At 37.5% G+C, this 22976-nt stretch overlaps 1 protein-coding gene across 1 annotated transcript; it reads right to left on the bottom strand.

Moving 5' to 3' along the window:
• Window positions 1-13463: 13463 nt before the first annotated feature.
• Window positions 13464-17168, bottom strand: LOC113092337 (potassium voltage-gated channel subfamily S member 3-like). The gene is made up of 2 exons (XM_026257910.1): window positions 16709-17168; window positions 13464-15510 (listed from the first exon to the last, which is right to left on the bottom strand). The coding sequence occupies exon 2, from the start codon at window positions 15429-15431 to the stop codon at window positions 13923-13925; it is 1509 nt and encodes a 502-aa protein (XP_026113695.1). The 5' UTR covers window positions 15432-15510; window positions 16709-17168; the 3' UTR covers window positions 13464-13922.
• Between the last annotated feature and the right edge of the window lie 5808 nt (window positions 17169-22976).

Below are 22976 nucleotides of genomic sequence, written 5' to 3' on the forward strand. Positions count from 1 at the left end.
AAATCTAGATTAAAGACCCATCTCTTTAACCTGGCTTACACATAACACACTAACACATTTCTATTACACAAATCCATCAAAGGATTTTTATGTAAACAAGAACTGGGAACACTTCCCATAACACCCAGTGTACTTGCTACATCATTAGAAAATTGCATCTACGCTAATACTAGTCTGTTTCTCTCCTATACCGTAGCCACCAGATCCAGTGCGTATCCAGCCCAGATGGTGGATCAGTGCCTAGAGAGGACCTCTACAGCCCCAAAAGTCAGACCAGGACAACTCGATGAGCACCAGATACCCTTTAAAGACATTATCTTAGATGGCCATTGGGACAAGACCACGGGAACCAGTTGAGTCCTCTGCACAAAGTCACATTGGTGCCTGGAATTGAACTTCTGGTTTCGTCTGGCCCCCCGGCTGAGCCTGGTTTCTCCCAAGGTTTTTTCTCCATTCTGTCACCAATGGAGTTTTGGTTCCTTGCCGCTGTCGCCTCTGGCTTGCTTAGTTGAGGACACTTCATTTCCAGCGATATTGTCGACTTGATTGCACAGATAATATTTAAACGGAAGTGAGCTGGATGATGACATCACTGTATTCAATGATAAACTGCTTTTAAATGAAAAATGAGTGTTTACTATTGTCATTTTGCATTATTGACACACTATTTTCCTAACTAATACTATGCAGTTGCTTTGACACAATCTGTATTGTTAAAAGTGCTATATAAATAAATTAATAGCTTTCATTACGAACTTGAAAATGTCAGTACGCATAAATTCTAACTAGAAGAGTTACAAGTAAGATGACTCCTTTTGTGATCCACAGAAGAAAGACAATCAAGTTTGAATAAATTATGATATAACTTTCGATTCTATATCCCTCTAGGAAAATAAGGTTTTCTACATTACTAAATTGGAAATTAAGAAACAAATGGGAGAACATGAAATTAATCTATTTTATTGATATTTTATGGTGTGTCCTCTTCAACAGAAGAAAAAAGTCTATGGCTGGGTCTCAGGTAGATATCTTTAATGACTATTTTGTACCACAGTGTCCATTTAAGGACCATTTCAAACATTAAAATCTTCAGGAGGAGTTGCACATGTTGGTCAAAGTAATTTAATACTGGATGTGATGAATTATGCTGATGTTGTCACCATATTCATCAGCATCAGTGGCAAAGAGAAGCTTCTTCTGAATAATAAATTACATTTTCTATCCATGCTGCTGTTTACACTCTGAGTAACGAGGAATGCAGGAGGAGATATTAGGACACGATTGCTGAGCTGTATTTCTACTTCAATTACTGACTGAATTTATGATGCGTATTTCCTGAAAAAACAAAACAAAAGCTAATGCAATCTAATCTCTTGCCACTGTCCTAATGTAACAATCAGCTAAGAAGTGTTTAAAGTTGATGTAATTATTTCTAAGTTAAAATACTTTCTTAAAGTATTGAAAAAATTATTTCACCCCTTCAACCCGACACAGCAACACAGGATGAAAACAGTGGTGTGAGTTGGGGCCTGTACTATTTGGACAATTTATTCTATGCATCTATTATTTTGATTAAGCTTTTAATAATTTTATCGGTGGTTATGCTTTTACCCCACATTAGCGAGTTATCCAGCATTTAGAGTGATCAAACCTTTTCATGAATGTCTGCAGCAGCAGCCATTCTACTGATGCATTATCATTAATGTGCTATAAAATATTCTTTAAGAATATTTAGTGCAAATCAATCTGAAACATAAATCCCGTAATCCAGCTAATTAGTGTTTGTTTCGTTGATTCACAGATTTTGCTCATAAATTAGATCCATAACTCTGATCAAACAAGTCTTATTATCAGCCCTCAGGGAGAGAATTAATGTGTGTTGCATTCCTCATCTTGAATTAAAGCCACTCCGAGGCCCTAAAAAGCAAATATTAACTTTTTAACAAAATCTGATGTTGGATTCACTGCACTGCGGATGACTCGGGCCCCAGTGCTCTGCAGTTTTACTGGGTTTATTTATAGCACATTGTTCCAATATTATGCAGTCTTTCATGCAACCCGGGCCACTCTCCATCTGACCAATCCCACCGCCTCAGGCTCTCATTTTCTTTATATGGTCCTGCTGTCCTGTATTACAGTGAGACAGTCACTTTAAATTTACACCAGACACACATCAGGCTTTAGTGTTTTAACAGAAACCATGTCACCGGACAAATTTGACAAAATTATCTCCTAAAGAAACATATTACGCAAGCATTAACATTGGAGGTTCAGAAGTATGGGATTTGTCAATAAAATGCATTTTATTAAAATGTATTAATTGTAATATTAAAAAAAAATTGTTAGGATTTTTACAATTTGAAACAAAGAAACATTGTGATAAAATTAATTTAATATTCTACAACATTTAAGGCCACTAATCAAATAATTGTCGTGTGAACAAAAACAAACGACCAATGTTTTTGCTTCCACTCAAGCACAAGATGGATTATTCTGGATGATTTTCAAATCGTGATGGAGAATGTGAATGTCAGCTTTTACACAAATTTGTGGAGTTAATGCATTTCAAGTGCTGTTGTCATCAAAGCAAAAGGAGGACACACTGAAAACTGAGAGACATTCAGAAATCCATTGAGCCATTATCAGTTCTCAGAGCAGAAATCTGACGAAAATGGACGGGAACCTCAAGAACCACCCACCACAAGAATTAAGACTTTAACATAATTGGCAAAAATTGGGACAGGATTAGTTTTTACGGAGTTCACAGATATACTTTTTGACTTAAATCCCATATGAATCCACACCGGCTAGTCACACCATTCCTCTGGTAATAACTAAGTCAAATAAAAAAGTCATTTTAAATAATAGTGCTATAATATTGTTCAGTAGTGCAATACAAATTACAACGGTTTTACACATCCTTCTGTTCTCAGCTCATTACACAGTCAACCAAGAGCAAACACAATTATAAGAGAATACTGGTCAGATTAAAGCAGAGACCAATTTATGGATGTCCTAATTCAAGATCGCAATCGCACTTTATATCAAGTAGAAGGTCACAGATGTTAAATTATGTGGCTGGTGCTTCTCGGTTATGAATTGACTTGGCCATTCATGGTAAAACGAAGAAGAAATGGGAATAAATTTGGGATTGCAATTGTTTTAATACATAAGCAGGTGTCTTTAGAGATGCATTATGATAGCTAACAACATTTCTACTTTGCTAAAATGCAATAACATTGCTCTTGATTGAATACAACAGCTCTTAGGACAATACATTACGAAACCACCACATCTAAAAGTTATCTGTGGCATCAGAATGGATTATTTCATCATTACAAGGTAACCAGAGGCTCAGAGACATGACCTTAAAAGTGATCACTCTGAGGGAATAGGGAGCGTTTATGTGTGTGTTAGCTGTTAACAGTACTGCATTGCAGCAGTGCCTGCACCCAAATGACCAGTCACGATCTAAAGCTTTTACTGAGAAAGGGTAGTCCATCTGTACTGCTGAAACGCTGAGAAACATCATTAAACTTCATGGGAGCACATTACATGAGTAGCTGCTAATTACAATGGGCATGTCTCTCTACAGCCTTGCTGACTCAGAACCAGGCTCATTCCCCAGTGGGCAAATAACCATATTTGAGCACAGATTGCTGATCCGAGATCGTTGTAACTTGTACAATCTGCATGATTCTGCAATACTGTGACATGAACCGGCCACTATCAAACAGAATTTGTGCAACACTGATATCATCATTTGTGATAAGCAGGCCACAATGACATAATTTATTATTTTTTAATGTTGTTTATTTTGTCAGTGACAAACAATGTGCAGGATTTGCTTTTATACAATCCCATGCTGAATTCATGCCAAAACAAAATGTAATGCATCTTGAATTGTAAAGCACTCAGATATATTGCACTCTACTGTGTGACAATTTGCACTTGGCATGCTATATATTAAGCACAAATTATTTTTTTGAGTGATCACATCCTTTGCATTGCATTTCAGTCTAATTAGTTGTGCCACAATGAACCGAATTTACTATCCAGTCCCCAGCCTGTGTAGAACTGGGAGGCATGGCAAGGTTATTTAATCAATCCCAGTGATAATGTTCAACTTGTACTTGACTGGGCATTACTTGCGACCAACCTTACAAATATTTTATATATATTATTTAATCAAAATATGTTCAAAAAATAAGCTATCAGTATCTACTTGGTAATGGTAGATTAGAAATAAACAACTGCTTTGGGTCAGTAAGTTTATTTTATTTTATTTTTAAGTCACAATTTATATTCAGTAAGGACAAACTAAAGTGATTAAAATTGACAGTAAAGTTACGAAAACATAAACAAAAAATTATATATATAAATGTTTGAAAGTTTCAACAAAAGTATTAGGCAGCACAACTGTTTTCAATTGATAATAAGAAATATTTATTGAGCACCAGATCAGCATTTCATAATTATTTTTTAAAGGATCATGTGACAATAAGTTATAGACACTGAGTCATGATGCTGTAAGTTTAACTTTGCCATCACAGAAATAGATTACATTTTAAAATTCAAAAATGTTGGATTATTAAATATATATATATTTTTTTAAATGTATACATATTCCACAATATTGCAGTTTTTAATGTATAATTAATCAATAAAATTCAGCCTTGGTGAGTACGACACTTTAAAAAAAAATCTTACTTACTGATACCAAACTTTTGAGCTATAGTCCTCATTGTGCCACATTAATAAAAATGTGGTTCTGTGTCCTGTGCATTTTTGTGATGTCCCTGCTAGAAGCACTACAAACAAATATATGAAACATTATATGGTATATAGATAGATCATATCTAAATGGTATCAGGGTTATGACACTACAGTAAGAGGAAGTGACACTAATGTGTGTATAAAGCGCTGAGGAGACACTGGCATGTGGCCAAAGGCATTATAACAATATACTGCATACTTAGAGAGAGAGAGAGAGAGAGAGAGAGAGAGATTGACAACAGTCCTTTTCTCTTTTCAGCAGTATAATTGATTTAGAAGCAATGAAGCAATCACTTTTGTTTGTGATTACAGGATACAGCATTTTATTTAATTATTTTCTTGAGAGACAAATTGCCATCTGTATCTCAAGTTTCAGTCATTTGAATCAATAGATCTAAACAAGCAAAAATTTTTTCGTAAAACTTGCTGCCAAAAGAAAAATTGCCCCCCCTTGAGGAAGATTAATAGGAAATTGTCAACATTTGCAGCACAATGATTTGGCAAGACCTTCATTCAGCTGATAAAGCAGATTACTCTGTCTTTACACTATATCTTTGACATCGCTCACTGGCTAACCATCAAACCACTCGATTTTAATCAACTCAGGCATTCATATATCTTGAAACAAACTTCTCTTAAATTCCTGGCAAAGCTTAGACAAGAAATCTTTTTTCTGCCTTTGAAAGGTGTTTGTGTGTGTTTGTGTAAGAGTCCTGTCAAATTCATCTTCACCCACATTCACTCTATTACCGAGGCCTTAATCTGAAGCCTGAGAAGAAACTATTTACACGGATGAGCCTGATCCCTTCCGGATTTTGGTTCACTCCTATTGTATGTGTTAATCAAGTCCCTGAAAATTCTGTCATATTTTAGATGGTATGTGCTGGCAAGTGTATTTGTCAGGACACTAATGCACATGCAGTGTGTGGTAATGAGGTTGACAGTTTGACGGTGAGTGTTTCAGAGACAGAATCTCAATGACATTGAGTGAATGCTGTGTTAGTGTATGTAAAACAGAAAATGCTAATTTCAGAGTGTGTTTTCAGATCTCTTGAGGGTTTCAAAATTAATTCCTGATGACCATCTCACCTGTGCTCATCACCCGGCATAAGAAAGTGTATGTGAGAGAACGAATCTGTCGCAGGTCCTTGAGATGAATCTTGCTGTTATGTTTTATCTGAACATTACACCCTGGACAGGCAACAGATCACAACACACACAGACACACACACACTAACCATCAGTAAACCATCCAGTAAACCAAATACGCTTCTTCCCTAAACACAATCCAGCAACAACAATGCACAAAACTGAGTTCAGAAAGAAAGAAATATTGCACTGGCATTGGCATTGTCACAGTGATGTATCAGTGTATCGACTGCTAGGTTAACTCAGTAAATTTTTATTGAATGTGTCCTCTGACCCTGAACTGTGGTTATGACCGACAGCTTCACCAGCCTCCAATATTCATAATTATTGATCAGAATCCATCACTTCTAATAACCACAAACTGATAGCAGCAACACATCATCCACACAAACAGCAGCAAAACTCGCATACAGCTACTGCACATCATTGCTATCTAAATTTACCAAATAAAACTATGTTGTGGTTGAATCGCAGATGCACTCATATCTCTATCAGGGCTGCTTATGCAGATAACATGCAGAGAGCAAATGCAGGGCAGCCGTTTTGTGTGCTGTCAGAAGGTCATTTAGCTTCATGTCCAATTTGGTTAGAGATGTACAATATATCCATTTTGCTTGAGTGTATGCATGCATAAGACCTGAAGTCCAGTTGGATTTGTGCACAGTGAAAAAAACTCTCAACTAACCTTCTCATATCCTTATCATAGCTGTGCAAGATTGAACTCAACATAGCCAGGATGCGTCTGGATTGACCTGGCCATCATTTGCCCGTGACTCATCTTCACTATGGAAAGCAGAGACAAAAAATCCAGATCAAGTTCTCACAATTATGTGAGACTGAAGTGGCATAACCTTTCAATTCATCCTGCAGTGAGTCGTGCTGACCGCTGTTACACTCACCTGCTTGCCTGAACAGTTTCTGCAAAATAAGTTTGGCTGCCAAATGCTGTATTCTCATGGGACAAGAGGAAGAGCGTGTCCTGCTGCAAATATGCACCAGAAACTAAGGAGGGAAAATTTCAGTTCAAATCAAATTTATAAAAAATAATTCAATCTGACAGTTTGCTAATTCTGTGGAATATGACTAATGACCTATAGATATTTTATTTAAAAAAAATTCTAGAGGCATCATCTACTCACCTTTATGCTTTTCCAAGCAGATAGTTTGAACTTTTTTGTTCATTTAATTTAATTTTTTTTTTTTTTTTTGGTGGAAAGAAAACAATTATTTTATTCAGCAAGGACACATGACATTAAGTGACAGTGAATACAGTGAATTATTTTTCTATTTTAATATTTCTGTCTTATTGTTTTTACTTTGGTTACTTTTTTCACCTCACAAAAAATAAAAGGTAAACATAAAAACATAAAAGGCTTCTTTCAATAGCTCTGAAAGGCTGAAAATATCTTACATTTAAAATATAATGTACTTATGAAATGATTTTGGAAAACTCCTGGGGCTGAATGAGAGCTTTGCTCACTAAAACAATTTGTCCATTATCACTGTTACAATTTCATTAGATTTTTCATTTGATTGTGTTGCTGCTGTCCTGAGCACACAATCAAAATGGATAAAAACTAAAGGCCTTCCCTGATTTCTCCATCAAAGCAATAAACATTCCATTAAGCATCTCTCTCTCTTTCTCTCTGACTGCGGAAATCAAACATTTAAATACACAGAGCACTCAGAAAGACAAAAGGAGCCATTTAAGAATCTTTGTGGCATTCATCCCCTAAAGATCAGAAGTCTGTCAAAGAGAAGATCAATACTTATACTGCTATTGGATTCCATATTAAGAAATCTTCAGCAAGGAAAACTGCTTAGACCATAAGTGGTCTAAGGGTCCTGGTTTTATTGTTTTTTGGAGCATCACAGTGTGATTTCACACAACGAGGAATATTCAATCAGGAAAGACAAACATCTATCCTGAAACATTCACATGTATAAAAAGCAACACGAGAAAAGATCTATGAGACCTATAGAGCATTTCCCCTCTAGAGACATGATTTGTGCTCTTAATTAGAGGCAAGTCATCCGAGCAGCGCAGCATTATGAAACACCTCACACACACTGCAGATCGGCACAGTCTGCAATAATGCCAGCAGCTGCAGAAGTGACGTGGCCTTTAAGAAAAAGAAAGTGTTAGTCATCAGTAACCATTTCACATGTGTATGCACTTCACAGTGAGCGCTAATAACTTTCAGACCTGAATTAATGGGAATTGATCTCAGGAGTGCAAGGGAAGAGAAAGAGAGCTGTGAGATGCATACTCTATGTGCCGAAATGGGACAGTGTGAGTCTGAGTTTAACATTCATGAGAACCAATGACCTTTTGTCCTAACTCCCATACTAGTATAATTATATCAAAAAGATGACATTTAATATGCATCATTAAAACAATACATCATTTTCAGGCCTTTCAGAATTGGCAGATAAGGATTATTTGTAGCACAATTTTATGATTTGAAATGATTTGTTTGACTTTTTGAGTTGAAGTTCTCCAAACATAGTTTAAATTGCATAGGCTCATTAGGAAAATGACCGATAACTAATAATATAGTTATACATACACAAACTGAGAGATGAAAGAGAGACCTACACATGTACACACTCATTTCCATGTCCATATGTTGAATGAAACTGCCCTCACATTCAAGAAAAATGCTTACTGTGTATTCATTTCACAGCCCATTACCTATTTGAAATGGAATAATCTGGAGAACCCTAACCTCCATCTGCTGGGACCGCCTGGTTTTCCCCTCCCTCTTTCTTTTTCTGGCCAGATCTCAACATCATTCCTGCTCATCCTCTGAAGGATATTAAGGAAACTCCAGGATATTTCTTTGAAGGAGACTGAAAGTTAAAATGTGAACGTGTGCAACCTGGTGCCTCACAGCCACACGTTTCTTAATTCTCACTCTGTAAAACGAGGTGCGGAAAACACAGTTACCCAGGTCTCACTTTCAGAGTGTGAAGCTCTTCAGGAACTCCTGTTCTGCCATTGATTTGATACACACACCTACGCCTGCTTTTGGGTGTTTGTGGAAGTTCTTTGCTGTGTCCTCTACCATGTTCTTCTTATCAGATATTGGCTGACATTGTTGATGTTTGGCTGTGATTGGCCGTTCTCTGATCTTTGACTCAGATAAACAACCACAAGCTGCTGATTAAGTAAATACTGGATTCTGATGCCAGTCATCTTCCTCACCTTCACTGAAACAGCAGCAAAGAAACAGCATTAACCTCCTACTAAATGACCCCATAGTTTGAAATGTATAATTAATTTATCAACTTCTTGTAGACAAGACACTGTATATCCTGTACTCACTACTTAGTGCACTTCTGGTTAGATGCTAACTGCATTTCGCTACCTTGTACCTTACATGTGCAATGACAATAAAGTTGAATCTAATCTAATTTTCTTTACGATGCTTTTATTTAATGTTCACATATACAGACACGGATAGTGCTGTTCAAAGCTTGGGGTCAGTATGTTACATATATATAACAACTCAATTGAATTGCATTTTTTTTTTTAAAGTGACATTACAGACGTTTTGAATCAGCTTTGCATCACACGTATAAATAACATTTTAAATATATTAAAATAGAAAACAGCTGTTTTAAATGTTAATAATATTGCACAGTCTCAATGCTTTTACTGTATTTTATCAAATAAATGCAGCCCTGGTGGGCATAAGAGACATTTTAAAAATCATACTTCAAACTTTTAGGTAATATTTGTATAGTCTATAATGTCTGTAGCTCAATTGGTAGAGCATTGCATTATAAAGCGCAAGGTTGGGGGTTCAATTTCCCGGGAACATATGATAGGTAGAAATTGATGAATAAGTAAAGTAAAGTAAAGCTGAATAAGTATACACACTCATTTCCATGTCCATATGTTGAATGAAACTGCCCTCACATTCAAGAAAAATGCTTACTGTGTATTAAATACAATAAGTAAAGCAAAGTAAGTCGCTTTGGATAAAAGCGTCTGATTAATTTAATTTAATTTAATATATAGAACTGGCAAAATCACACTTTTCTTTGGCTTTTTCCTATTAAGGGGAAATAGAGCCCTAAAATTTATATTTGTATCATCATTTACTCATGTAATTTAGAGTTATGTAATCAGTCTTGCTTGGCAGTTTGTTATATAGAAAAAAAATCTCAAACTTTTTGTGTAAAATCTTCACAAAAAAAGAAATAATACAGGTCTGAATGAAACTAAGACGGGCAAATGATTCATCATTTCTGAGTGAATTATTTGGTTAAGTATTCAAACAAGGAAATAAAAATCAATACTTGTATACATACTGTGCGGAAAGGTGAAATCCTGTTGATGAAAGCAGCTGAAGGCCAAAGGGGGAAATTAAACACTGGCTAATCATGTGACCTCTTCAAAATTCAATTCTAGAACTCCAGGTGATTGAACATGACATCACACCAGTCCAGCCAGAGATCCATAACATCCATATCAGCCCTGCGAAACAGATGGGGTTGGCTTTAGAGGTCTGCTGGCTGACAGGCGATCTTCAGATAGTGAGAAACAGGACTGTTTTGAGCTTTACAGTAAGTACAGCTTCGGCAAGGGTTAGAATGCCATCACCGGACCAGTTTCACTGGTCAACAAGAAGACTGACAATGGTAGCTTTTCTGATTTTGTCACATCAGAGATTTATCATTCAGTTTAGCTTATCAGTGCAAAAAATAAAATGAATCAGTAATGTTTATAATCTATTACATACGTTTTTTTTATCAGTATTATCATGCTAATGTTTAAATAAACATGCTGTCTTTTGTGAATCATTGTAAAAGTGACATTACTTTTACAAAAAGTGTATCGAGTGTATTATTGTACCTAAAAACTTAAAATAAAAATCACCTGTTTTCTTCAGACACTTCTTTTCACAGCCTTTTTTACTCGTTTTCAGCCGCTGACAGATGATTCCATCCAATTTCCTGTGTGAGGTAAGAAATAAAAAAAGGGAAAGTGAGAGAGAGAGAGAGAGAGAGAGAGAGAGAGAGAATATTTGTTTGTGAATAGGATGTGTACTGACCCATGTAGAGGAAGTGGCAAATTGCTTGAGACAAGACTTGATTCAGCACTTATGATGATATGCTTCCAAACTCACCTGTTATACTGTCATCCGGCTGATGGTTTATGCACCAGTTGGATTAATCATCTGTTAAAAAGCAATTTAACTGGACATTTATAGGCCCTGTTAAGATGGTTTATCACCCTAACCTAACAAACAAATAAAAACAGCTCATATGCATCTTACTTCATAGACTGCACCACTGGAACTGACCACTAGAAATAGAAAATAGAAAATGCTTGTTTGATATGTTTGCAGCTCCTGTTGAGGTTCAAATAAAGTTGATTAGGTTAAGTGACCAGTGATTTGGTTAGGTGGCCATTAGCATAAGCATTTTAAAGGTAAAATGTGTAATTTCTGCAGTCTGTTTAAGCAGAAGCTCTTGGATGTGTTAATATTGTCAACTAAATTAAAGACAAAAATGTTAATTGATGTAGGGTTTTCCGATTAAACAAAGAAAAAAATGGAAAGACTTCATGATGATATGTAACAATTTTGAATGTTGATGAAACATGGCAAGGAAAATAACTGCTAAATTATTGTATATTTGCTGAATAAAAATATGAATTTCTTAAAAAGAAAATTATAATCTCATTAATCATAAATGGTAGTGTATTTGTGGCACAAGACTAAAAGACAGTTTGGTGCCAGTAGTGATGCACATCTCACTTTTGAAGTACTTCAGGCTTAAGTGCCATTTTCATAGAGATGTGGGAACTAGTTGGTTTGTGGGTTTTGCTTTCCCCGTGGGTGAAAAACCACATCCTAAACCACCGGCTCATATTGTAACAGAACAGAAGAAAGATAACGTCAGAGGAACAGTGCTGTGGTTGCATATATATTTTTGCAAACAACATGCTCAGATTTGTGTGAGTTGTACAAACCAATGGTTTGAACAAGAAATGTGACTCTTTGTGGTGGCCTCATATTTCTGGCTTAGAGGAGGGAGAGGAGTCACCCTGCCACAGTACACGGCATGTAATCCATCTCTAAAAGGAAATTATTTCTTCAAACCTTTTCCTATATACTATAATAACCACATTTCTCACTGTACTTTTCAAGCAGTCGGATTGCAAAATCACTAACGATAATGAAAAGCCCTAGTATAAATGTAAGAATGTGTATGTGTAATGGAAGTTTAATATAGGATATTTTTCTATTCCCAGTCACATTCCCCTTGAAACTTTACCAAATCTCTGAGTTTTGCTGAAATTGAAAAGCTTCAGTTGCACCATTCATGTAACTCGTGAAACATTCAGGTCTGCCCTTAAACACTTCAGCACACAAGTGTGACACACTGATCAATGGGCACGTCTCAAACAGAGACCGATCTATCTAAGTTAAAGCCACTTGCCAAACGGATGCTGTTTCAGCAGTAATATATCCCTTGTGGCAGACAGCCCTAACATTTGGACCTCGCTTCCTGCTGCTAATACAGTCTACTGACATAAGTCACTCTAAAAAAAATGAGAGAGACAGCAAGATGGAGGGAGAATGTGTTCCCTCCGTGCAGAGGACAGAGGATAGGTGAATTTGATGCTCAACAAGGTATTATTAATAATGCAATAATGCATAAGGCATTACTCAAGACATATGAGAAGGTGGGACAAACTCAATGCAAAGAAACAGATCATTAAAATTTTAATTGTAAGGATTTAAGTCAAAGTTAACTTTTAATTTTTTTTTATTTTACTTACATTTACTCAGGTGATTCAAAGGGCGCATTAATTTATTTCTTCTATGGAACAAATGTATAAATTGTACAAATAATGCCTATTTGTTTTCTTCCCGCTGACATAGTACAGCTTCAGAAGATTTGTAGGATAGTGCACAAGTCATATGAACTACTCTTATATTGTTACTGTTGTTGTTGTTTTTTACAGGTGTTTGAGTAATTTATGGAGCCAGACGTGTTCATAGTGGTCACTATAAATAGCATTATATTGAAAAGAGCTGTATCATTTGTGTTTCACATCACCACAACAGAATATGGGTTTTAAAAGATGTGGGGTTTTGTAAATAACATAGTTTTCACCTTGAGAGGAACCATTTCTTTTAAGATCCTTAATCTCTCTATGGACCCATGCAGTGATTTCAGAACAAAGAGAAGAGACTTAAATCTACTGTACATCAACACTTTATTCAACTGTAACATCCCTTTCGTGCTTTTTTCTCTCCTTTCTCTTGAGGCCTCTCCTCTCTCTTGTTGAAATATGCATGCACTCTTTCCATCCTTCCCTCTCTGATGGACACATTAGGGAGGATGGTGTACACTAACATGCCTTCTGAAGTCCAGCATTTTAGATGCTGTCATTGCCTATAAAACATTTAAGCATAGTTCTTTTCCCATGGGTCCTGCAGAAAGACTTGTAATTAAATAAACAGCTTGTCCAAAGGATTAAAAAAAAAAACAGTCATGTCAGTGCTTTTAATTGGGTATAAAGCATCAGCATTAATGCTAACCTGTTGTTAGGATTAGTTTCCATAAAAGGTTCTGATCCATAAATAATAGAAAGCTTGAGACATTTTCACCCTGAGAACTAAAGGTCCAGGATTCATTCAGTAAGGAATGAGCGCTTTGAGTCATAGGGTCCTCTAGTGTTTCCTCAACATGTTCTGCAGATCTAAGCAAGGAAGTTTATTTTTGTTTCTTCAGATCCCTAATCGAGGTATAAGGTTGTGCATATTAGCTTTTGTGCCAGGGTTCCTCAAATCTTGCCCTGGAGGGGCCAATGCCGTGCATAGTTTAGCTGCAAACCTGATCAAATACAACTGAGAAAGCTCATCAAGGTCTTCAAGATCCATAGAAAATCACAGGTAAGTAAGTTTAATCAAGGTTGGAGCTAAACTCTGCAGGGCAGTGGCCCTCCAGGACTGGATTTGAGGTGCCCTGATCTATGTGGCTTTGTGGGCCTGTGGCATCCGAGTAGGGCAGTCAATTTCAACATCCTGAATGCTGGAAGCATCAGTGACATCTCCCTCGCTCCCTGCGCTCCCTACTGAGGACTCACTGCACACCAGAGTATTCATCTTTTGTCCGTAGAGGTCTCCTATGTAAAGTAAAGGCATGCTGAGATTTGGCAGTTTTTCGTCTTCCTGATGGAGCTGGTCGGACTCCACCAGGGCTTTCTGTCTCTGGTAGTACTTGGAGAACTTGTTGAAGATAATAGAGATCGGAAGGGCGACTACAAGCAGGCCACAAATGATGCATAAGGTGGCGATTAGTTTCCCAGCCAGCGTGACGGGATACGTGTCGCCGTATCCCACCGTGGTCATGGTGATCGTCGCCCACCACCAGCCCACCGGTATGGTCTGCAGTTCTGACTCAGCGTTCTCTCTCTCCACAAAATAGATGAGTGCTGAGAAAATGGAGATTCCGACGGAAAGGAAGAGGATGAGGAGTCCGACCTCATGGTAGCTGTGACGGAGAGTCGCACCAAGCGAACGCAGCCCAACCGAATGCCGTGCCAGTTTGAGGATGCGAAAGATACGCATGAGGCGCAGGATTTGCACGACCCTTCCCACGTTCACAAGCTCCTCGCTTTCCTCAGCATCCACAGTTTCAAATGCCAAAGTGGCATAAAATGGAATAATAGAGGCGAAATCAATGATGTTTAGCGCATTGCTCAGGAATTTGCACAAACATGGTGTGACTGCTAATCGTAGGATGAACTCAAAAGAGAACCAGAGGACGCAAAAGGTCTCGAAATTTTTCAACACGAGGTTCTCTACTTCTTTGTCATTAATGTCCACCTGGTGGAACTCGGGCATGCTGTGAACGCACATGGCTATGATACTCATCAGTACCACACTCAGCGAAAACACTGCAGTTACTTTCGCAGAGCACGAGTATCCCGGGTTTTCCAGTCGCAGCCAGAGTTCCTTACGCTTCTCGGAGCACCAGGTGCCCTCAAACTTTTCAAGGTCTTTGTCAAACGCAGATAGTTCCTCCATAGATGAATCTAAGCTGTCTTGCAGCTGGTTTTGTGGGTCATCCTCGTTTTCCCAGTCGTGATCTCCTGCATACTCTTTCTGTTCTTGAAACCTGTTGCTGCAGCAAGTGTCCAGGTGAAGCTCCTTGATGCCCCAGTACTCCAGCTCCTGGCTGAAGCTAAACACGCACAGCTCTTCCATCAGGTGGATCTTTCCGGTATGGTAGAAATTCAGCACATAGCGGAAAAACCATGGGTTTCGGTCAAAATAATACTCACGTTCAGCAGCTGCATAGTCGTCACAAAGCTGGAGAATAGCAGCCTCTGAACTGCAGTAGAGAAGTTGGGCGAGTCGCGTGTGGGGGAAGCGTTGGAGGACCACTCGTTCCACTTGCTGCTTAAAGCCACCGACGTTGAGGTTGATGAAGCTGTCCTCGGGGCCTTGGCGGTGCAGGACCTGCCCATACACCATGATGGATGCCAGAACATGAAGGAGTAAGTGGGGCTGTTGGGCTAAGCAGTTTTGGAGAGACTCAGCTATGGCTGAATGCCTACAATAGAGGAAAATAAAAGTCTAATTAGCACTTTCAGAAGAAAAAGTTGATATGTTGCCATCAAAACAATATTCCTGCTCATCAAAAATGTAATCTTTTTTTTTTCTTGCAATAGTTCACTGTTCTGTACTCAAATATATGACAAGACAAAAACATAATCAGATTTAAATACACAGAGAGACAGACAGCTAATCTATTATAGACTGCTTCTAACTGTAACAACTGTGATGGGATAAAAGCATTCTGGAGCCCAAATCAGCCTTCATAGCTGCTAATGGATATTGATTTTGTACAGTGTCGTAAACAAAACCTCAGTGATCATTATGAGCATTTCAACACTAACTCTGACTTTCTCTCCCAGCAGTATTGCTGGGCACAAAATCACGTCAAGATTTCAGGACATTCAGTGAACACTTGACAGTCCTGATGTGCAGTGCTTTTGTAAAGTTCGAAAAATGTCTGTGTCTGAGACCATTAAAATAAATAATAATAAAAATAAATAAGTAAATGTAAAATATTTTTGTATCAAAAATCATTCAATATTAAATACTCAGAATATAAATTTGAGTGACAAGTTTCAAAAAGTATTTGGTTTATTCCTCTTTTGCTTTAATGGTAACATGATGAACTCCACAAGATCGCATTCTCCAGCATGATTTGAGAAACATCCAAAGAGCATCTTGTGCTTTAATGGCACCTGTCTGTAGAGAATGACATTATGAATGTCACAGATGTACTTATCTGATCAGTGACCTGTAAATATTGCAAGAACGTATATTTCTTCTTAACTAAATGTCATAACATTTCTTTTTTTAATTATATTATTTCTAGCTTTAAATAAGATTTTAAATTCCAGATTTCCATTAAAGGTTTATTTTAGACCTCACTGTATGTAGTAATAATTTATATTGCACTACAAAAAATTTTAATAACATTTGATAGCAACAGAAATAACTGTAGAAAAACAGCATTCCCACAATAGATCTCAAAACACCGAAGTATTACATTTGTGTAGAATACTGAATTTCTAAATTACATATATAGGCCTATATACAATCGTTTACAAGTTTCTTCAAGGTTTGTATAAGTCCGCGCGCTCTGCCTGGTCGAACTCCAGCAGCAAGGACAGCACAAAAGTTATGTTCAATAACAACACTGCGTAATCCAAACTACACAGAAGCAAAAATCAGTTCACCTGTTTTCCTTTCTTTTCCGACGATTTCAGTGCACAGCAAAGACGTTTCCATCTTCCAGTGCCTTCCTTGGTAAAGTCGAGTCCGGTGTGCGCTCGTTCGCAGTATTTGCCCCATGTCCCGCAGCTGACTGTGGCGGGTGGGACACTTGGCACATATTGTGCAGCACACGCACTCGTGCTGCCTCGGGGCAGCTGCGCGTCCGTGCGTCACTGGCCCGTTGCAACTGGAACGCGCTTGCGCTTTGCGTTCCAGGACGCGCCTCCACAAGCTCCACTGAGGAGCGATGATTAAGTGAAAAATAATCGGAGGGCAGAGAGGTGAAATCAGTGCAAGAGAGAGACACTTTTACCCCCGTGAAGACTAGATAAAGGATTAGAAAACTAATAAAAGAGTGAGATTAAAGATCCCTTGAGTAACTGCTGAAGACAGAGGTCGAATGGATATTGTGGAAGAAAAGAAAAGAAAAGAAAAGAAAAGAAAAGAAAAGAAAAGAAAAGAAAAGAAAAGAAAAGAAAAGAAAAGAAAAGAAAAGAAAAGAAAAGAAAAGAAAAGAAAAGAACTATACTGGAAAGTTTGAGGGTAAAAAGAATCGTCTTCTCGCTGCTTTTATGAGCATCAAGTGTGTAAAAACGGAAGGATATCAGCATCGACTATAGTTACGTTAAAGGGTGTTAAGTTATTAATCCATGTAAACAGCAAGTGGTCTTTGAACACGTTCACTTTCTTCATTTAAAGTTCTTTTCCCTCGCGCAGCACCTGTCGCAGGTGCAGTGAGGAACAGAGAGATGATGCCCCCTAGATGCCGTCAAGAGAACGCCGTTTTAATATTACTCTTTAAAGTGTGTAATACAAATAAATAAATAAATAAAGATAAGCTATTTAAAATAAAAAAAAACACCGACACTTATTTTCAGCGAAAAACTCTTTAGAAAAATCTAAATGTATCAAGCATTTGCAACAAGTAACATTCGAGAACGACTGTAGAGGGCAGCATTGCGTGACATACTACTAATATCGTCTGTAAAAGTTTCACTGGACAGGTGCCTAAAATTAAATGTGTAAATTCTCAATTCAAATAAGAACTGACAAAAGTGAACAGCAAAGTTTGAGAAACTGTCTTTTTTTAGACAGATTTTTTTTAAGGATCACATCAAGGCAAATTGATGTTCTATTGTTCGATCAATGCTAAAATAACAGGACACACTGAATCTGGTTCAATGTTTTGTTTTGTTTTTTACAAAAAAAACGTAAAAAATACGCACATACAGTTATTAGCAAGAGGATTCATTCCTACTTTTGCAAACAGTTAAACAATGTTTAACTCATTTTTATTTAAATTGTCAAGTTGTGTGAAATGTTTTGATACCATAAGAATGTCTTTTCAGATGATTTACAGAGAAATTTGTATAGAATATTGTTAGGTAAAGTAAAAAAATATATATGATGTAACTATATACATACATGCCATATTAAAGAAATTAAATGTATAAATATATATGATAATCAGAATCAGAACAGCTTTATTGCCAAGTTTGCTTGCGCATACAAGGAATTTGTTTTAGTGACATAAGCTTCCAGTACAGAGACAACACAAAAATAGGATGGAGGGGTAACAAATAAATATAAGGATATCACATGTTTTTATTGCATAAGTGGGGACCATTTAACTGTTCATGAGGTAAATTGCCTGGGGGAAGAAAATGTTCTAGTGCCTGCTGTCCTGGTATTTGCAGCTCTGAAGCTTATTTGCTTGAACATCCAAATATGACTGTGCCAAATAAAGACTAACATTTGATGGAGCATGAGCTGAGTTTAGAAAGGAGAAGGGAAAAATCTATCCTACTGGGGAGTGACAGAGAGGACAGAAGAATGAATCATCACACATACTAGGTTAACCAGTTTAACATTGTTTTGCAGACATAATTGGGACAGTTGTTTTTGCTGACTCACATTTACGTTTTGTGCTAATTACTGGTGTTAATATTGTGGTTAATTATCTGGGCCAGAACCTTAAAATCACTTAACTCAGATTCTGAATAAGAACAGGAATGCGAACAAACAGATGGAATATGATTGTCATTCAATGAATTCAGAAAAAATGTAAGGAAAAACTTTAACCCGTAAATGTGTGTGATGTGTAAATATCATTTTGGAGGGTTGCAGAATGAATGATAATAGACAGCTTCAGTGAGGAAAAAAAAGATACATTATCAAAATAATAATAATGCTAATGCACTGGTAGTCTGAAATAAACCACACACACAAATGACCCACCACTATGCTGCAAATGAGCCATTCATCACAACTGATTTACTGCCCCTCTGATGCTGTCAGACTGTGAGTCAGGATTAAAACTTTTGACAAATTAAGATAAAAAAATAAATAAACTTTATAGACATGAACAAATTCAATATTCAAACTGATTATGAAATTGAAGGAGTGTGTATGCATTTATTTGAAAATGACTGCACTTCCTGAACCCTGTATACTTAAGAGTGCAATAGCTCTGCCAAAACTGTTTTAGAACAAAAACCATTTTTTTTTCATTCATCCCGTTTCCTCAAGCCACAAAAACACTCAACATATATGCAGAGATAAAAAAAAACTCTTTCTCTACGTCTCACCTCAGGGTCCAGGTTTCTGAAGACATATATTCTTGTTTTCATATCACAGAGAACAGATCTGGGTTGTCATTAGCCCACTTCATATCCCAGACATCCTTGCGCTCAAATGTAGATGGGTCTCCAGCTGTCTACCCACCCTTTGCATCCCCTGACGAAGCCCGCATCTCTACGTCCATAAATGTCAACATACCCATGATGTCTATAATAGTCAGCCGGCTAGAAAAAAAAAAGACAAAAAAAGTGAGAAAGCAGAAGTGATTAGTCTATCAGTAATTAGTGTCGATATGGCCTAGAATTACAACGGGACACGAAAGGACAGGATGGGAAGAGAGAAAGAAGAATCGGACCTGGAGTTACAATTGAGGGACAGCTGATACAGTCTGGACGTAAGGGAATATTTCTGCAGGAGGCTGATGTTGGACAGACTGTATCTCTGTAAGAGCCCAGACTCACAGCCCTGTGGACATCACAACTACACATCAACCTTACAGAACCAGTGAGATGAGAAAGCATGTTTCCTTGTATAAATCAGACATACCACTATAAGCATCCTGTCTGAAGCTGTGAGTGAAAATGAAACATAAACGTCTCACTTTCATGACTCTTTCTCAGGGCTATCATATGAATGTACTGGGCCAGGGTGAAATTAATAGGGTGGGGTGCAGCCTCCATACTTAATGTTGTTTCTGACATTTGGATCCCTTAGAAACATCTTCGACACATAAAGATGTGTGGATCAAGGAAAACATAGCACAAATACAAAATAATTCATGAACAGACTGGGCTGAGTAGAGTTTTGTGACAGCTTTTCCCACTAATCCCCACACAAAGGGTTGAGAGAGCCACAGGTGAGTGTCTGTGCTGAGTGGACTCACTGTGAAGGCTTTGGCAAAGTTCAGTGTCCCATCCGATGTTCCGCTTGGACTCTCATCGATGTGAAAAACCCTAGAGAAAAGATTCAGCAAGACAGAGTGAAAAGAGACAGGGTGTAGGTAAAGTGAGGAAGAATAAGCAAAAGTGGCATTGACTGCTCACAGACTGTACGCCTCACCTCAATAATGAATATCACTTACATATTACACAGATGTGCTATTTTCATTCAGTCAGAAACACGGGACAAAGCATGTTCTACAACTTCAACTGCAGCTATATTTCCATTCTGAAAATAATCCCTAGATGAGATGATCACTAAAATGTTCTTTTACCATGCCCTCATTTCATACTTAGCATAAAAATAAAATGGCTTGTGCGTTTATTACATGTGTGTTGTGCAAAATAGGGTTATTTTGTCAGTGTCACAGATTTTCTTTCTGACTGCTGCTGACAATTCAATAGATGGAGCTGAAAAGCAGTTTAAACTGTCCTGTAGTCTCACTTCAATTATTAAAAAATATTAAGCAAGCATTACTGTTTTCAACACTGATAATAATAAGAAAGCTCTTGAGCACCAAATCAGCATATTAGAATGATTTCTGAAGGATCGTGTGACTTAAAGGGTTAGTTCACCCAAAAATGAAAATTATGTCATTAATAACTCACCCTTATGCTGTTCCAAACATGTAAGGCCTCCTTTTATCTTCGGAACACAGTTTAAGATATTTTAGATTTAGTCCGAGAGCTCTCAGTCCCTCCATTGAAGCTGTGTGTACGGTATACTGTCCATGTCCAGAAAGGTAAGAAAAACATCATCAAAGTAGTCCATGGGACATCAGAGGGTCCGTTGGAATTTTTTGAAGCATCGAAAATACATTTTGGTCCAAAAATAGCAAAAACGACGACTTTATTCAGCATTGTCTTCTCTTCCGTGTCTGTGTGAGAGAGAGTTCAAATCAAAGCAGCTGGATTTCCGGTTCGCGAACGAATCATTCAGTTCACCAAATCGAACTGAATCGTTTTAAACGATTCGCATCTCTAATACGCATTAATCCACAAATGACTTAAGCTGTTAACTTTTTTAATGTGGCTGACACTCCCTCTGAGTTCAAACAAACCAATATCCCGGAGTAATTCATGTACTCAAACAGTACATTGACTGAACTGCTGTGAAGATGAACACCAAGCCGAGCCAGATAACGAACAATAGACTGACTCGTTCACGAGTGAAGAACCGTTTCTGTCAGATGCAAACCGTTTAAAACGATTCAGTTCGATTTGGTGAAACTGAATGATTCGTTCGCGAACCGGAAATCCAGCTGCTTTGATTTGAACTCTCTCTCACACAGACACGGAAGAGAAGACAATGCTGAATAAAGTCATCGTTTTTGCTATTTTTGGACCAAAAGGTATTTTTGATGCTTCAAAAAATTCCAACGGACCCTCTGATGTCACATGGACTACTTTGATGATGTTTTTCTTACCTTTCTGGACATGGACAGTATACCGTACACACAGCTTCAATGGAGGGACTGAGAGCTCTCTGACTAATTCTAAAATATCTTAAACTGTGTTCCGAAGATAAAAGGAGGCCTTACATGTTTGGAACAGCATAAGGGTGAGTTATTAATGACATAATTTTAATTTTTGGGCGAACTAACCCTTTAAGACTAGAGCAATGTTGCAAAAAATTAAGCTTTGCCATCACAGGGATAATTTACATTTTAAAATATATTACAATAGAATAGAGTTATTTTAGATTGCAATAATATTACACAACTATACTGTATTTCTGAACAAATAAATGCAGCTTTGGTGAGCATAAGAGATTCGAAAACATCCTGTTGTATCGCAGTACTCAAAAATCAGTGCAGCGCATTAAATCACTCTGAAAGCACTCACTATACAATCTGATAAAATCACTGGTGACCTTTGACCCTCACCTCTCTCGACCTTCCTTTCTTGTCTTGGAAACCTGGTTGATTTCAAGAGCAGTGAGTTTCTTATCCACATGATCCTGCCAAACATAAAACGCCTCTTTAGATGCAGCAATCACACTCTTCATCATGGTGACGAACAGAGGGTCTGTGGAAGCAAAACAATGAGGAACAACGTTTGAGAAAGAACAGAGAATAGAATGTAATGGAATGTACTAGAATGTAATTTCACTCTGTGGAATGTGAAAGAAGTTAAATTCCTTTAACCAGTTACATCATTCTAAAAAATAAAATAAATAAATAAATCTGTTGACATTAGCATATTTATACATCAAAGCTATCTTTTAGGTTTGTATGATTTCAAAGGCTGCTGAAAATCACACAAACCTTTATTCAGAGTGGGACTCAACAACAGATTTCACCTACAAATATCTTTTATCTTTAAATAACTACAGATTCTGTTGTGCATTGCTGTTCCAACTATGGAAACTGTACACAGAGAGGTCAGGGTGAACGTCTGGAACAGATCTGCTCTTCCAACCAGGGGAGGAATTCAGCAGAATGCCTATGAGAGTGAGGGGAAGCGAGCCTGGATTCCCACCACAGCTTTCACACCACTGTACGTTCATGTGTTTCATCATTACAATCACAAGTCTACTTGCTTATCATCAAACAAACCATTCTAAATTGAATATGTCAAATAAGCTTCAAGTCTAGGGTTAATAAGACCATTCAGGCCTCATGTAAACCAAAAGTGGTCGGATGAGAAAGTGAAAGTTGTGACATTTGCCAAGTATGGTTGCCCATACTCAAAGTTGGTGCTCTGCATTTAA

Source organism: Carassius auratus, unplaced genomic scaffold (assembly GCF_003368295.1).
Source record: "Carassius auratus strain Wakin unplaced genomic scaffold, ASM336829v1 scaf_tig00214571, whole genome shotgun sequence".
NCBI lineage: Eukaryota > Metazoa > Chordata > Actinopteri > Cypriniformes > Cyprinidae > Carassius > Carassius auratus.